Below are 18979 nucleotides of genomic sequence, written 5' to 3' on the forward strand. Positions count from 1 at the left end.
ACATTCTTTCCTTGTAAAATCAATGTATTAATGGCAAACAAATTAAAAAGATAATGTTAAAAAATTGTTTAGTTTTAAGTGTAGGTATTATGACTCATAATAAAGTTCAATATGGTTATTAAAGTATGTTTAACAAGACTGTTTCACTTAATTTAATGGATTAGTAATTTAGATTGGATCCTTCTCATGAGTTTAAGTCATACTTCCTACGGTCCTATTTATAAGAAAAATTTGGGTCAACAAAAGTTTACGTATCTGGTCCAATTTTTTAACCAGATACATTAACTTTTGTTGATCCAAGGACCGGAGGGAGTATTAAATAGTACTCTTGTTGAATTTTGGTCACGAAATATATAGGTTGGATTAAGATGCATCATTGCATATTAATGTGTGAATGATGTTGCTGTGGATATCAACTCTTACATCATTGCATATTAATGTGTGAATGATGTTGCTGTGGATATCAACTCTTAGAAGGATGATAATGTTCCCTCAAAAAAAAAAGGGTGATAATGTTATATGTATCACATTGACTAGATAATAAAGGTCAATATGGTATATTTGAGGCATGAGACTCATCCACCTAATCTAGTATATTAGTCTTTTGGGTTATGCTCTTATAAAAGCATTAATCTTATTTTAATTGTCGCTTTAACATTTTTTTTCTCTGTCTCAAAATGATTGCCGCTTTAGAATATCATTGCGAAATTTATTATTTGTTTCCCCTAATATACCTTAATTTATTAAATTTCACTCCACATAATTACACCACTAACTACAATTAATAATGATAATTTAGTAAATGATACTAATTTCAACATAGAAATTAACTCAACTAATCATTTATATAAGAACCACAAACAACCCTACAAAAACAATTAAAATAAGACAAAAGAAGTGTATAGTAAAACTCGATGTGATACTTAAGACGTTGAGATTATGATAATCGATTTTCTTGAACCTACTCATAAAATGAAGAAAAGAAGTCAACTTAACGTCAACAATTTTTTTTAAGGGAATTTTTTTTTTTTTGAGTGAAAAACATGAAATGTGACTCGATGGATAAATTATTATTGCATAATTTTTTTTAGAAAAAAATCACAAGTTTTTGATAATTGATTTTCCCGAACCTACTCATAAAATAAAATACAAAAAACATTTTAATGTCAACAATTGATTATCTCGATAGATTCCTCACACAACAATATTATCTCGATAGATAATGTTCGTTTGACAAATCTCGATAGATAAACGATTATTGCATAATTTTTTTGGCACTTTAATACTTCCTCTATCCTTATAAGACTCTTTTAAAAAGATTTGTAGTCTCTTTTTATAAGGCTATTTTTAAGATTCAAGTTATTGTTCTCTCTCTTAACAATTGAAAGATAGATTTTAAAAAGGTAGTGTATATTTTTGACAAATTTAATCCCATAACTACTTTTTCTTAGTCTATGCATTTTTATTAAAAATTTCTTATATTAGGAACAAATGTAGATAAATCATAAGTGCCGTTGAACTTTTCTTATTTCTGTAGAAACTTCAGTTGTATCTTTAAAACCCATGGTGCCACTCCATTAGAATAAAGATGTTGAGGGAGTGAGAGAAGGCCACCAAGGAGACTCTTGGATTAAAAAGGGAGATCGTGCTTGTTTGGTTTAGCTTCTTGTTAGTCTAGAAGCACTTCTACATCCTCAAAAGTGAAAAAAAAGCAATTTCACACATGTTTGTTTTAGCTTTTCAGAAGCAATTCTGTTGTCCAAAAGTAATTTTCTTTGAAGCTAGGAATCCTAGTTTTTGAGTTTGGTAGAATCAATTCTACATTTAATTTTATACTTTGGTTATTAGAGCTCATTACTTTCCAACATTGTCCTTCATCATTTCTTATTTCCTTCTTTTGCCTTTCACAAATTATGTATTGCCCAACATAAATTTTTGATGCGTCTATAATTTTTGTTGGGCAGCCGTGTTGAATAAAACGAGTCGTAGTCCAGTAGCATGAACGCTAATTTTCTTGTGATTTTTTTTCTAGCCATTATTTAACTAGTGGTTTAATGATCATATTTATTATTTTTTAAATTAATATATAAAAAATTATTTATTAAATTAAATAATATATCTACATTTAGTATTGATCAACATACACATTTAACTATGTCCATTTATTTGTATTTAGCTATGTCCATTTTAGTAATTATACATTCAAAAGGAATTTTGATCAAAACTATCCAAACAACATTTAGTTTAGTAAATCAATTCTACATTATTGTATCCAAACATAAATCAATTCTCTCAAAATCAATTATGTTAGAATCAATTCTACCATAATCAATTCTGGCAGAATCAATTCTATCCAAAGCTGAACCAAACACACATGTATCCCCGAGTATACATGAATGAATATGAATATATATTATTAATTAGTTACTAGAAATTGTTTTTTTACTAATATAGTTACTAGAAATTGTTGTGATGTCTTATATAATTATAATTTTTACAAAATATTAGCCCTAGAATTATTTTTATTTTTTATGTTTTGGGACCATATTTTATTTAAATAATGGATGAGTTTGTATGGTTAAATGCTTATAAAAGTTGTGTACCAAAAAAAAAATGTTAGTAAAAAAAAATGCTTCTAAAATGTACAAATAAATTTTTGGGCCTTATACCATAAATGCAAAACGCCCGTTTTAAGAGTTTATGATATTTGCACCCTTCATTGACATCATTTTCTCTCCCAATGAAACTCAATCCATTCATTCACCAAAAAGAAAGAAAAAGAAACTCACTCTATTATTTCGCATCCTCTCATAAAACCAGCACCATAATCAAATTCCTCACCTTCTAGGTCACAATAACCACCCCTTATTTCACAAGGGTCGTGTCGACAAAAGATGGCCAAGAGTTATGCACACTCTCGTTAAAAGAAATTCAGTAGAGTATAGTATGAATAATTATTTTATGATTAAATCAAATATGGTTTTAGTTCTTATAACTTCCTTCGTCAAGTGATTCAAAGTTGTAACTTGGTCGAATGGAGGAGCAAAAGTAGATCCAAGTGTAATAGATTGGTGTGTTGAATGTCTTTTTAACAATTTTGTTGGTTTGAAACAATGGTGTAAGTATAGTGACGTGGGATCAGACTCATACCCCATACATAAAAGTATATTATTGGAAATGTGAGTGTTAGTGGTTGAATGAACTAAATGAATGAGATTAAAAAAGATTATCCACATATTCAATGCCTTAAGAGTTTAGATGAGGATGTGTTGGTTTCTTATTGATCTTGATCATTAATTGTTGTATTAAACTTGTGATTTGCAATTGATCTTGATCATTAATTTGTTGTATTATACTTGTGATTTGCAACAATGATCATTAGCTTGTTGATCAATTGTTTAAATCCTTGTGCGTTCCCGGTGTTCCCAAACTATGAACAAGTATATGAGTATGTTTGGTTCAACGGATGAGAATGTTAGAGGAAAGGGGAAGGGACTTAATAGGATTTTTTAATTAAATATATCTTTGATTCAAAATAAAAAAGGAGATAATTTTTTTTTAAAAGGAGAGCGAGATTTTAATCTAAAATATGTTTGGCACACAAAGGAAAATGAGTGATTTGAAAATTAATTTACTATTTTACCTTTACAATTAACTAAATATGTGATAAAAGAAGGTGATAAGAAAAACAACGAGTGCCATTTAAAAAGAAAAAGAAAAAGTAATTTATTTTCCAACGTAATCATTCTTTTATTTTCAACTATATAGTTTTTTTACGTAAAAAATTAATATATGATACTCCATAATATGCAACTCTCTAACACTAGTGTATAAAAGTTATGTTAAAACACCCAACATAATACACACGCATGCATAACAGATTAATGAAATAAAAAAAAAAATAGATTCAAGACTAAACAAAATGAAAAACTGGAAAGTGATGCAAGATAAATAACTTAAACTTTAAAATTTAAAAAAAAGGATAATTTGGATTTTAACATAAAATTAATGGTAGTTTTATCAATGTAATAAAAATATTCTCTCATCCGGAAAAACTTCAATTTAAAAGAAAACAAAAAGTAGTGTTAGGGAGGGATTTGAACCAAACACTAAAATTAAAATACTCTCTCCTTTCCTTCCAAGACATCCGAACGAAATGAACCCTAAAATTAATGGTAGTTTTATCAATGTAATAAAAACATTCTCTCATCCGAAAAAACTCCAATTTAGAAAGAAAAAAAAAACAAAAAGTAATGTTAAGAAGAGATTTGAACCAAACACAAAAATTAAAATACTCTCTCCTTTCCTTTCAAAACTTTTGAACCAAATGAACCCTAAAATTGTGATTTATCTAGCAGAGACAAGAGTGAATGACAGAGATCGAACAACGAATTAAAAAAATTAATTTGAACCACCGTGCGTGAATCAACTCATGGCTTGCTTAGGTTTTGGATTTCGATACTTTCTTTTTGTATTTTGGTGCTAACTAAGGATAGTTATTAGTTAACCCCTAATTAAGTAGTTGAAGTGATCGAAATAACTTAAGATTAACTTTAAATATTTTTTTTTGAGGGATTAACGTTAAATATTTTATGATCATTATTGTTTGAATCATAGCACTAAATATCAAGTATATCTGACTGTAGTTAATTAGTAATTTAATATTGCGATTGTTAAGGTTGAAAACTTGACATTAATCTTTACGAACCTTAAAAAACAACTTCAATCTTGAGGATGATTTGCATATGGTTTGTTTGTATTTGTATAACTTCAACCATGCTAACAATTGCTTGTGGTTGATTGATACCGAAGATATGTATGATTGATATTGTGTTACTAGTTTGGTCTCTTACAATTTTTTGACAGGCCAATTCAGACCTTGACAAATATTAAACTCAATTTAGTCCTTGACATTTTATAATGGAGATAAAATAGTCGTTGATTCATTGTAACAGAATGACTGATTTGTCTGTGGTATGAAAATGTTAGGGGATTAATTTGAGTAATACTTTTTTTATCAAGGACTCAATTTGTCCTCAGAAAACTGTGAGGGACCATTATCAAGGGCTTCACTCTAATCTCTATTGTGACTTGATTCTCTTCGAGGTGAGAGTTTCTAAATTTTGGTATTGAATGAAAATCATCAAGATGAAGAATCTCAATATCATGTCTAACACAAAAATATGTCACATTCGTTAAAAAAAAAAAAAAAAAATATCCAAACCATCTTCTCTCAATTCTTGAGTAAGAGTTTTTGTAGCACGAACAAAAACATAAGATTAACCACATGTTGAGGTTGGAGTTGTAAGGCTTGCCAAAACACATATGTTATCATCATAATTTCTTAATCAAATGCAAGATCAATATAAAATCTAGTGGCTTCAAGTAATTGTAAGAAATATCATCAGCATCCCTACGTGTAGTATAGTATGTTCATTTCTTTGAATTTTTTTTTTTTTTAAAATACAACACGTATTGAATTGTGATCCCCAACGAGTATCCCCAACTCATCTCAAAGTAACAATCTGATTTGTGCCTTTACCAGTTACAATCTTCAACAAATATCTAATTTATAATATTAGAAATCAACTTCTAAAAAAACTTATGAATTGGTTTGACTTCTCTTGATGCACTAGCCAATGCAAGTTGCAATTGATGAACAAAATAGTGGACATAATAATATGTATAAGGATAATCTTTCATAAACTGCGTCCGTAAAACATTTCACTCTCTTTTCATATTACTTACACTATCATACCCTTGATAACGAAGGTTAAAAACATCAAGTTAAAAAACTTAAATATAGTGTATACTTATTTTTCTCTCTCTCATTTTGACATTTAATATTTTAAGTTAAAAAACTTAAATATTAATTTAAAATATCTACTTATGTCATTTATATTTATTAATTAATCAAATCCCTAATTTTACAAAGCACCTTAAATTCATGGGTTAGATGTGTTTTTGGTCCCTATAAATATACCAACTTTTTCGTTTTAGTCCTCTAAATGTTTCCTTCAACTTTTAGTCCCTATAGAATTTTCAATCATTACTTTTGATCCCTATTTTTAAGTTAATTTATATATTTTTTTAATGAAATTGTACTGAAATGTGTAGAATATTGTAAAAATGTCTCCCAAAAAATTAGAATTTTTTAACAAAACATAAATAAATATGAATTTTTAACTGCCAAAAATATAAAAATTCATGTTTTGTTATAAAGTTCTAATTTTTTTGGGAGATATTCTTATGATATTATAAATTTTCCAGCAAATTTTTATTAAAAAATATGAATTCTACATATGAGTTTACTTTAAAGGAGGGATCAAAAGTGAAAATATAAATCTTTTGGGGTCTAAAATATGAAGAATTTTTTTAGAAAAACTAAAATGAAAAGTTGACATATTTACAGGGAGAAAAAACATATTTAACCCTAAATTCATCAACTAACATATCAAATATCAAATTACATATCTAATATTACTAGCTAGGGGGTGAGAATGAGGCGGGGCGAGCCAAGCTTTACTTAAATAGGTATGGCCTAGTTGAAAAAACTAAGGCCTAAGCCTTGACCTTTTTACCTATCAAAGACTTTATTTTAAGCTTGACCCGATCTTTTTAAAAGTTTGGCCAGAACTATTAGCCTATCTAGAAGCCTAGTTTGTGTTACAAATTTCAAATAGAGTACATCCATCCATTTTTCTTTCTTTTTAATTTGTGCAACGTACTTAATGTAGAGATAAATATTAATTATATACACATTAAACTAATAAAACATAATCGTAAAATTTACAGATGGATAGAAACTCAAGAATAATCATGTATGATAACAAGAAGGATTTCAAACTTAATCTGATAAGCATACTTAACCTTAAGCATATTAGTATCAAGCCTCAAAAGTTCACACAAATCAAATAAAAATATGGATATTTAATGATAACCTAACAAGCTTTTAAATAGTAAGATACTGAAAACTAAATCAGCACTTAAGTAGGAAAAAAATGCATAAAATCTTCAATGTGATAAAACAATCCGTTAAAAAAAATGTGATAAAACAATCACCAACTTAATATGAAAATTTAAAGGAACTGTTATTTTATTTTTTTGTATTACTATATAAATAATATATGTGGAAAAATGTAATATACTCATATACAGGTCGGCATGATTGGCTTTTTTATAAGCCTAAGTCTAACCCATTTAAATTAATAGACTTTTTAAAAAGCTCTTATTTATTAAACGAGTTAGGCTGGACCATACTTTCATTAGACCGGCCCATAGACCTCTGACGAGCGGTATTAGGTCATTTGCTAAGAGAAATGCTAGCATGTTCCATAATGACACAACTTAGCAAGACTAGTTTGATGATTGTTGTACTCTTGCTTAAATGTGGACTCACATTAGCACAATGCCTGTTTAGATCGACTTATCTGACATTATTTATTAAAGTAAATTTTGTGCTTTATTTAGAGAATTCATGAAGATAGCTTATGATAATTTTCATCAAATAAAGTTTAGAGTTTAAAAAAAGGATTTGTCTAACATGTGCAATATTGCACGTGTTAAAACAACTAAAATAGTAAATTTTTATCGAGAAACAACGATTAAATGGTTTGTCTAACCATTAAAAGAAGGGAGATTGGTCACTTTAGTCTCTGAATGCAGATAAAATGCAAAATAGTCCTTGAATATAGACTCTGTTAGTCAATTTAGTCCTTGAATGCAGACTCCGTTAGTCAATTAAGTCTCTGAATATAGACTCTATTAATCATTTAAGTCCCTGAAATTGACCAACATAGTCTACATTCAGGGACTAAAGTGACTACTTATTTCCCAATTGAGGGAAGTGACTAATTCCCTATTAAAAGAAGTAAAACGTGGGAATGAGAAATGCTAAGGAGAGGAGGGTAGTTATTGAATTTGCCACCAAATCTTAACCCAAACAAGAAAACGCGATCTTTGTGTCTCAACTGTCTGTCAGTGACCGCCGACAATGGCGGCCACGCCACTCCCTCCGCCATTTCCGGCCACCTCAAACAAACTCCTCAAACAATACACACTCTCTCATCACTCATCCCTTTTCCGTTCCAATTCCAATTTCATCACAAACTGCGAAATCAGAAGCTTCGAGAATCATCGTAGTAATTGGACAATTGAACATTTCTCCAACATGAACAAAGATTCCCTTCACAACAACAATTCTTCTTTTTCTTCGTCATTGGTTTCCGCTTCTTCTTCTGCCTCTCAACAAGCCATGAAGAATTCTAAGAAAGTTGTTCTCTTTTACTCTGCTGAAACCAAATCTCTTGCCTACAACATTGCATCTGAATCTGATGCCATTGAACTTCGTTCCATCTCCTGGGGGTTCGTTCATTTCTTCACATTACTATTTTTCATTTTTTAATTTTTCTATCAATTTTAAGTGCCCCTTTTCGTTATTTTGAATACCCATTTAGTTAATTTGTTCTCTCCTGATTGAATTGACATAGTTTTGGTTTAAAGTTTGGAACTTGGAAGTAGTTACACATCTTATAAGTGCTTCCACTTATCCTATAAGTGCTTATGTATAATAAAGATAAAATAATGAGTAAATAATCATTTTGGTCCCTCTGTGTGTGTTGCCAATTGTTATAGTCTCTGAATATCAAAATTGCAAAGACATCATCAGGTGTTTTTTAGGTAGTCATTTTGGTCGTCAAATGTGTCTTTTGTTAGTTATTCTGGTTATCAAATTTGTTTTTCGTTAGTCAATTTTTTAGTCCTTAAAATTCAAATCAAAAGAAATACTTAGAGATGTATTTGCAATTTTGATGGATTCAAAGACTAACTACATCACCTCAAACATTCAAGGACCAAAATGACTTGTTTACAAATAAAATTATATGAAACCGTTTTCATATATGTTGTACGTTGTTTTCATAAATTATAATGGAGAGCTTATAACTTATGGACATGTCATAAGCTGTTTCCATAAGTTTTGTCCAACAACATTAGTGCTTATGTCAGTAGATAAATATATTCAAATAAGTCAATCCAGACATACCCTTATTCTGTTACGAGTGGTATAGATATTTGGAATTATTGATTTTTCATTGTAAGACTTCACATCATGGATAACCTTGATGCCTGAGGTTTTATTGAAATGTTGTTGCTACGGTACATTGTTTCTGAATTTTTTCCTAGCTTGTTGGTGTTTTTGCATTTTTTATTATGGTTTACTGAAATGCTCTATGCAATTGAAAACTTTAGAAAGTTTCCTGATGGCTTCCCCAACATTTTCATTCCAAACGCCCAAGGCATTCGTGGACAACATGTGGCTTTTCTGGCCTCATTCAGTTCTCCAGCAGTGATTTTTGAGCAGATTCCTGTCATTTATGCCTTGCCAAAACTGTTTGTTGCCTCATTTACTCTTGTGCTTCCGTTTTTCCCAACCGGAACTTCTGAAAGAATGGAGGATGAAGGGGATATCGCCACTGCTTTTACTTTGGCCAGGCTTTTGTCAAACATACCAATTTCTAGAGGAGGACCAACAAGTTTGGTCACATTCGACATTCATGCCTTGCAGGTGTACTATTGGTAGAGTTGCTTTGTACAATTGTTTCTAGGTGTGTGTTTGGGTGAATGCTTGTTATTTGTGATTTTGAATGAAATAGTTTTTGTAAAATTGATTTAGAACTTGGTGTAAATTTTTTATCCTAACGCAAAACCTACATTTTATAATTGGCAATCAAACCGAGATTTGGAGTCAACATCAACTTTATTCAACAAAATGAAACATCCATATTTTGTTCTTAAATTCAACGCTGATTGTTTCTCCATAAAACCAAACACACACTTCGTTGGTCCATATGTCATTCTTTATTTCATGAAATTCCTGCCCATAATTCTTTGATTATTTGTTTTGAATCAGGAGAGGTTCTACTTTGGTGATAACATTTTACCATGTTTTGAGAGTGGCATACCATTGCTTAAAAGAAGACTCCAAGATCTGCCTGATTCTGATAATGTGAGCCGTTCACTTTTACTTAGTTCATATCTTCGTGGCTGTTGTTTTAAATCTTGCATCCAGTATTTTCCGTATTAGTCAGCAATCCACTCTCGTGATTATCTTCTGTAGTTTCAACTTTTTATTTAAACTCTGAATGAAAAATGCTTATATTTTATAGATATTGGTTGAAAAAGTGAATTAAAAATTCAGTGTTGTGAATCTCTGCAGAAGGGATTCTTAATCAGAGATTCACACAAATACTTATATAATGTTTATGCAGAAACTGTTGCAAAGCAAATACATAACATGGACTCAATGACAGGGGCTCGGTTACGTTGATTCTCCAATAATTAGAGAGTTTGGCTGCTCTCTCCCAATGACCAGTTAATTAACTTCCCAATAACCAATGGAATTGATAGTTATAGCAACAAATAGTATAGCGAGAATTTCACGACTGTATAGCTGCTAAATACATTTCCTATATTACACCCATCACCTCCCATGGTTTCCGGACAAGAAAGCCTTTGATTGGCTAAAATTTTTTCGTGGTCCTCTCGGGATAAAAGTTTTCTAGATAAATAGCATCACTCATAACCAATTGTCCCTTGTCTCCCCTTATTTATTCCTGAACATAAACATACCATAACTGACAATTAAAATAACACATAACTGTCTATTGCTATAAGCATAACTGCCTACTGCTATAGTCATTTTTTGTCCTCTTATATTGCTATCCAACATAGCTCTATAATACAGTGGAAGTTGAACAAATCGCCATTGTTCCACACTAAGTTATTTAGTACAAGTCAAATAGTGGCGCTATAACACCGTTGTGTAGCGGAATTTAAACAAATTGCAATTTCTCGCGATCCATGATTGATAACATTGATGAGAATGATTGCTTTCACACTATCTAATATTCAATGAAAATTTGGCTTTGTTGTTTCAGATATCAATTGCTTTTCCTGATGATGGTGCTTGGAAACGATTTCATAAGCAACTGCAGCATTTTCCTACGGTATTGCATATTGTTCTTCTAACAATCTTTCTCAAATTTAGTAAAAGTAATTAATATTACACAGGTACTAGTCTAGAATCTACTAGTGTGACAATGTACTAACTTGGAGGCAGTTCCATCTATTAACACTTACACAATGCATATGCAGGTAGTTTGTGCAAAAGTTCGGGAAGGAGATAAAAGAATAGTTCGAATTAAGGAGGGAGAACCTAAAGGTCGCCATATTGTGATTGTTGATGATTTGGTTCAGTCAGGTGGAACCCTGATAGAATGCCAGGTATGAAACATCGGTGTATGTCGATTTTTATTGAGACAGGAATTGGAAATATTATGCTGTTTTATTTGTTATAGCAAAGGTGCTTCCTATTTTTTTTTAGGTAACTCGTAATTCTTTTTCTTTCATTTTTCAGAAAGTTTTGGCAGCTCATGGAGCATCAAAGATTAGTGCTTACGTGACTCATGGCATTTTTCCAAATAAGTCATGGCAACGATTTGGGCATGATAATGGGGGTATTGCTTGGTCTTCTTTGCTCATTAATCTATTTTTATTGCCTCTAAAGGGAAATAAGTTCATCTAAATTATAAATAAATTTATAACACACTAATTCATCAATTTAGTAATTAGTACTAAATAAATACACATGTTAACCTGTGAGTGGAATAGGAATTTAGATTGATTACTATTTGGTTTGCAGCAAGTTCAGATATTGGGAGCAGATGGTCTCATTCTAATATAAAACCAGCTTGTGTTACTGAAACTTACCTACCAATTTAGCATTGCTTTCACTCACTTTTGACTTTAATCGGATAGCTTACATTTTACGATTTCCGTTCTTACATTCAATAATTTCTGACTTTCCATGCACAGGGAATCCAGAGACTGCGTTCTCATACTTCTGGATAACAGACTCATGCCCCTTAACAGTGAAGGAGGTGATGCATAAGCCACCATTTGAGGTTCTCAGCCTAGCAAGCTCCATATCTGCCAGTCTGCAAATCTGATAAGAATGTAATATTATAATTTCATCTTATCCTCAAAATGAAATAAACACATGAAGAGGCATGGTTATGGTTAAATAATATAAATAACAAGGATCGTTAGAGTTGAACTCCTTTAATGTGCGGCTATGGCATCGAGAACTTTTGCAAGGAAAAATAGATTGCTTATTCTTCTTGTTGTGTCCTCTCCCGAACTTTATCATGAGTTTTTCTTCAAAAAGAGGGAATTTTTTTTTTTTATCAGAAAATTTCAATTTGATTGTGGTGTCAATTTTTTTATGGATTGAATTGTGGTGTCAATTTTTTTATTAGAAAGGATGTTATACATGATGTCACGACAATTGTGATGTCAAGAATAATGTCACAACTTCGTGATAACTTAAATAATCTCACAATAGATATGGACAAGAAATAAAAGAACACAAGTTGTTTGTTGACCCAATTCAGTGAAATTTCACCTACGTCTGGGGGCTACCAAGCCAGGAAGGAAATTCACTAAGTAGTATAAATAAATTCAAAGCATACATAAAAACCGTCGGTCATTTTCCTACGCGTAAATGCTTATTTCGTCGTCATTTTGGGTGTTTGCTTCCGTGTAAGATGTCTTGGGACTTGGGAACATAATTCCTCCCTTTGTAATGTCTTTTGAGGCCTCTTGAATCTTCATTCATGATCTTGCCAAAGTCTTCACAAGTCTTCAAATGTCTTTTTTTTGCTGATTTGCATGTTTTCTTCGTGAATTACATCAAACACCCTAGAATTTCTATGTTTCGGGAAAAGTAGAATTACATAACTCAAATATAAAAAACATTACAAATATCCCGCAATTACTCTAATACTTCTCTATTCTGGCTGAAAAACATACTGAGAATGATTGAAAAATATGCTAAGAATAACATAAGATGACTGATGAACGAAATTGACAAGTGCACCAAGTTGTAACAAATAATAAAGTACTAAGTTTATCATTTGCCACATGGATTGTTGTTCTTGTTCAACTCGATTTTTTTAATTAAAATCATGGGTGAAAAGGACCAAGTACTGCTTTTTGTTGTTAGACCCAACTTAATGGCCCCCCATAAAAATAGAACTAGTAACCGAAAAAATTGTGCAGCTCTCCCAAGTCCTCTTCTTTGAAATGGATCTATGTAACCGAACAATTTTTACACAGCTACAAGAGAGACTTGATCTGTGACAAGCCATCAATATTTTTGCTTCTGATATAGAGCTTTAAGCTTTTGAAACACAAATGCTCATATTTGCAATGCCAAAGCTTCACAATTTCTTCTTTAATCGTGCTTAAACAAATATGCAACTTGCTGAAATGTTTCATGCAATGCTAACTAACATCATGTTTGAAGACATCTTAGTTTGCATTATGAAACCTCTATCGGGACAAAACTCCTTGCACTTTGCATATTGAAATAGAACTGAAAGCCCTTATTCCATTAATTTGCCAATGCCTAAGAATTTGTTTTCCAGCTCCACCGGTACGTATAATACTCCTATTAAATTTGAGGGGATATTTGCACATAAATTTTAAATTTGAGGGGGTATTTGCTACATACGTTTTAAATCTGAGGGGATATTTGCATATAAGTGTAAAATTTGAGGGGAATATTTGCCTATTTTTATAATCACATATTTTAGACAAAAAAAAAGATCAAAAATAAAAAGACAAAAAAAAGCAAAAAAAAAGGTCAGTTACCCCGATGACGTGGCATAACGTCCAGTCTACGTGGAGGTGCCACGTGTACAATTAACTACCACGTCATAAGGTTTAACAACATCAACAAACATAGGGGGTAATTGACTAACATTTAACAATTCAATTTCAGAGTTTTTTTTCCTATTAACTCCATAAATAAGTCTTCGTCCATTTCATCTTACGTGGCAACTTCCTTACTTTTTTGTACCTGCTTCTTTGTTGAAATAAAAAATAAACGGAATGGGGTGAGACTATGTCCAAGTGAATTCCCTTCTAAACCATGAAAGTAGCCTCTAACTATTTTTAACATCAACCTGAATCATTCTAATGTTAACCGATAATATTACTTGACTACTTGCGGTGTAACACAGTGTGTGTTTGGCATCACTTTTTCAACTTGAATTGCGCTTCCCCATACACTTCCACCGTGAAAATTGTGAAGCTCCAAATTGGAGAGTTTGGCAAAACCACGTTTTGGTGGGTATCCACCATGATGGCAAACAGGCACATAATAGAGTTTCAGATAAAATGAAAGTGTAACAGACCATTATTATCTTGTTCCATTTAGCTTTTGGAAATATTATTGGGTGTGAGGGTATCCAATACTAGTATTTACCGAGTAAAGTAACTGACATAATTAATCAAACTTTTATCGACTCTAACCTCACATTTTCTTTAACATCCTTACCACCCAATTTACTAATCAAAATTGCACTCTGAGAATATGTAATTTACTCTGAGAATATGTAACATAATTGATTTGTGAGGGATTTTGTTTTGTTGTGGGACTGATCAAAAGCTAGAGTAAAGAAAAAAGCTTTTTTTTTTTTTTTTTTCTGTTCACGTAAAAACGACAAGTATTGACTTTGTCATGCCAAAAATAAAGCCTTAATATCCGTTTTGTTTAGAGGGATATGATGACACATATTGGAGCCAAATGTTTTAACATTATGTCTCACATTGCACTAATCACAAATTTAATATCCAAAATTGAAGGGTCAATTTAAAGGGTGGTGAATTTGTAAGTATTAAAAGTAACCTATTCACATTTAATGAGGTAGTTTTACAACGACGGCCACACTTGTATGAGAATATTACTGAGATTAGTTTACAACCTTAAAAATTTGAAGGTAGTTGAAACCAAGTATAGACGACCTATTTTAAATTAACTTTGATTCAACTTGATTCACTAAGTAATTAATTGAAGTAGAAAAAGAAAACCATAATTTTTGTAAATAATTAATATATTGAACCAAAGCTAAAAGAAGAAGGGAAATGATGAGTGCAAAGCAAAGTGCAGTAGTGTTTAATAATTCATTAATCAAATTAGCACCGTACATGGATCATCAAAAGTTCATACGTATACACACACACACACACACACATTCAACTTAATAGTGTTGGATTGACTTGTTGTATCCGTATGAGAACATTAACACAACCATAATTTTTGTATGTAAATAATTAATATATTGAACCAAAGCAAAAATCAGCAAAGGAATGATGAGTGCAAAGTAGAGTATAATTATTTATTTTATTAATTCAAACCGGAGTACACTATACACAGCAGAGAGCTGGAAAACCAGAAGCAAACAGAAGTTTTTATTTATTATATTACATTATTGCTTCCATACATATGATCTTCTCATTCTTCTTGATCAATCATCAGCCTTAGCCCAAGAAAACTCATTCTCAAACACCCAGTGACACGCCTCGATAAGGCCTGGTCCGAAACCAAGAGTCTGAAAGGCTGGATGATCACTACTCCAAGAAGTAGTATCTACATGACATATGGCTATAGCTTGGTTAATCTTTTCCTTATTCTTGGGTTCTAGTAAATCAACTTGATATAGACGCACCATGGGGTTTGAGTGACAGTAATATACAAGCATGTATGGGAACAAATGTTTATGACATGTTATTGGCAGTGTCACATTCCCACCATTAAGTTTACTGACCTTACCAATCACCACAGTCTTCCCCGACCCGTTCACATTCTCAGTTCTGCGAGCCACAACATTGTTACCCAAAACAGATGTTACGAACTGAACCATTTCCTTTGTGGACTTGACACATTGTTTTTTTTCACCTGGAGCAGCACGATCTTCACACTCTGCTAGAGACTCCCTCATCATCTTTTTAACACGAGCATATTCAGAAACAGGAACATTATTCGATAACACTTTCATCATCTTATCAATGTTTGACGTTGAAAAGGGTGATAATTTTGCAAGTATATTTTCTGGTAAAAACGACATCTTAGGTAGATTATCGCTAATATCAACCATTTGCGTCATCACCCCTTTTGTCAACATTTTCTCTCTGAAAAATGCACCAGGGTGGACCCTCGTTGTCATCTTTCTCTCCTCACCTTCTGCATCATTATAATGTTTATACTTCTTTCTTGCGTTTGGCTGAAAGTTGCCGTGAAACTTCTCAAACTCTACTGAGTTTGAATGAAGAACCTTGTCCTCATCTCCATGTTGGACCCTCACCGTCATCTTTCCCTCCTCACCTTCTGCATCATTATAATGTTTATACTTCTTTCTTGCGTTTGGCTGAAAGTTGCCGTGAAACTTCTCAAACTCTACTGAGTTTGAATGAAGAACCTTGTCCTCATCTCCATGTTGGACCCTCACCGTCATCTTTCCCTTCTCACCTTCTGCATCATTATAATGTTTATACTTCTTTCTTGCGTTTGGCTGAAAGTTGCCGTGAAACTTCTCAAACTCTACTGAGTTTGAATGAAGAACCTTGTCCTCATCTCCATGTTGGACCCTCACCGTCATCTTTCCCTCCTCACCTTCTGCATCATTATAATGTTCATTATAATGTTTATACTTCTCTCTTGCGTTTGGCTGAAAGTTGCCGTGAAACTTCTCAAACTCTACTGAGTTTGAATGAAGAACCTTGTCCTCATCTCCATGTTGGACCCTCACCGTCATCTTTCCCTCCTCACCTTCTGCATCATTATAATGTTTATACTTCTCTCTTGCGTTTGGCTGAAAGTTGCCGTGAAACTTCTCAAACTCTACTGAGTTTGAATGAAGAACCTTGTCCTCATCTCCATGTTGGACCCTCACCGTCATCTTTCCCTCCTCACCTTCTGCATCATTATAATGTTTATACTTCTCTCTTGCGTTTGGCTGAAAGTTGCCGTGAAACTTCTCAAACTCTACTGAGTTTGAATGAAGAACCTTGTCCTCATCTCCATGTTGGACCCTCACCGTCATCTTTCCCTCCTCACCTTCTGCATCATTATAATGTTTATACTTCTCTCTTGCGTTTGGCTGAAAGTTGCCGTGAAACTTCTCAAACTCTACTGAGTTTGAATGAAGAACCTTGTCCTCATCTCCATGTTGGACCCTCTCCGTCATCTTTCCCTCCTCACCTTCTGCATCATTATAATGTTTATACTTCTCTCTTGCGTTTGGCTGAAAGTTGTCGTGAAACTTCTCAAACTCTACTGAGTTTGAATGAAGAACCTTGTCCGGATCCACATCTCCGGCAATGATAGATGAGATAAAGAGCATAAAGCTGAGAAAGATAAGGTCCACTTGTTTCTTCATTGTGGTGTGGTGTGTGAATAACGATAGTTTCCTGCAAACATCAAACATAAAAAATAATTAGTGCCTGGTTAACCTTTACAAAACTAATCATGTAAAACAAAGGATTTTTAAGTGAAAGTAAACATCTTTTAATTTTAATGTTAAATGATATGGGTTTAGTGATGGGAGGAAGTAACAAAGAACCTTTAAAAAACTAATCATGTAAAACAAAGATTTATAAGTGAAAGTCAGAAACTAATGTAGAGTGTTAACATAGAGAAAAACACAAGTTCAATAGAGATTAAAAGTCGGGGGAAGTAATAACTAATAAGAATTTACACCTTGGTATGTTCTGTTTGTTTGCATGAATGAAAAATACGTAGGAATTGGGTGTATTTATAGCCCTTGAAAATCCAATTGCCACGTCGTTAGAGTCACAAGTTGGGAAGCTCACATTTGAGAATTAACTATTAACTAATACACACACAAATCAGCACATAAAGTTAAGAAAAATAATACTTGTACAACCATTTTTTTAACAACTTTTGTGACAACTTTCTCTCTCATACTCATATTATAATTTTACTTTCTTTCTATTACTTTGTTTATGTGCCAATACACACTTTTCTGTGTGAAAATGTGGTTGTCCATTTGGTTGTCACATAAATTGATGTTCAAATAACACTACTCTAAAGTTAAAATGGAGTAAGTATGTGGTGTAGGTTTTTTCAAAAACAAGGATTGTAGAGGTTACATGTCATTTTCGATTCGATTTGATTTGATTTAAAGCTTCTCATGATAGCACAACTTGTAACACCCTAAACCCCACATATTATTTTCTAATAAAAATACAATAAAATTAATTAAACATGCAAGGGTGTCACACATCTTCTTCAATTCAAAAATAATTCGTTTAAATTATATAAAATAATTTTTTTCAACACATCAAAGTAATTTTCACATCATTTGTATCAACATCAAAACTGAATTCAAAAGAATTCTAAAACCTAATCTAAAATAAAATAAATCCCCAATCCCTAGTGTCACAGATCAGATCTTCGACTCGATGAAGACTCCCAAAAGCGATAAGTAAACGAGTAGGCTCCAAAGTCATCCTGAGAGACTCACTGCTACTAAACTTCTTCTTCCTGCAAATCTACACCACAAGGGTGCAGGCGCCCAACCCGCCACTAGAGGGTGAGAATATATCCAACACAAGAGATGCATAATCACATGTATAGATCCAGATAAAAGAACACAACAATTACATTTAGACATGTATGCATCAGAGTCAGACAATATTTGTAACACCCTAAACCCCACATATTATTTTTTAATAAAAATACAATAATTAATTAAACATCCAAGGCGGAGCTCGCCCCTCCTGCCATCACAGCCGCGACCGTGACGTCAGGCAGTACCATTCCGACCTTGGCAAAAAATGTTTTTGCTACTCCGATTGCTCCTACTGCGCAGTCTGCAAAACCATCCTTTGCACAAGCTCTCTGTGGCACTCCATCAATTTCTGAACCTCTCCCGTTGCCTTCAATCCGTGGAGAAACACTATCTGTCTCAATCTCTTCTACTACTTACTCCCGGGGTGTCGACTTCTGCAAGATTAACCTACGGGGACGTTTGGTCTTAAACAAAGGAGACAAACCTTATGCAACGAAAGATGTCACCGCTAAATTGCAGAAGATATGGAAAGTTAAAGGCCC

At 32.5% G+C, this 18979-nt stretch overlaps 2 protein-coding genes across 2 annotated transcripts; one reads left to right on the forward strand and one right to left on the reverse strand.

The window, feature by feature from the left end:
- Nucleotides 1-7895: 7895 nt before the first annotated feature.
- On the forward strand, nt 7896-12178 carry LOC146920990 (ribose-phosphate pyrophosphokinase 4-like). Its single transcript, XM_085714398.1, has 7 exons — nt 7896-8364; nt 9250-9565; nt 9911-10006; nt 10938-11006; nt 11155-11283; nt 11417-11516; nt 11875-12178. Exons 1-7 carry the CDS (start codon nt 7994-7996, stop codon nt 12006-12008), a joined length of 1215 nt encoding a protein of 404 aa, XP_085570524.1. The 5' UTR covers nt 7896-7993; the 3' UTR covers nt 12009-12178.
- A 3050-nt stretch (nt 12179-15228) lies between these two features.
- LOC146920991 (uncharacterized) lies at nt 15229-17631 on the reverse strand. Its single transcript, XM_085714399.1, has 2 exons — nt 17603-17631; nt 15229-17313 (listed from the first exon to the last, which is right to left on the reverse strand). Exon 2 carries the CDS (start codon nt 17280-17282, stop codon nt 15372-15374), a length of 1911 nt encoding a protein of 636 aa, XP_085570525.1. The 5' UTR covers nt 17283-17313; nt 17603-17631; the 3' UTR covers nt 15229-15371.
- Between the last annotated feature and the right edge of the window lie 1348 nt (nt 17632-18979).

Source organism: Medicago sativa, chromosome 5 (assembly GCF_051527215.1).
Source record: "Medicago sativa cultivar Bolivia chromosome 5, Bolivia_mono, whole genome shotgun sequence".
Taxonomy (NCBI): Eukaryota; Viridiplantae; Streptophyta; class Magnoliopsida; order Fabales; family Fabaceae; genus Medicago; species Medicago sativa.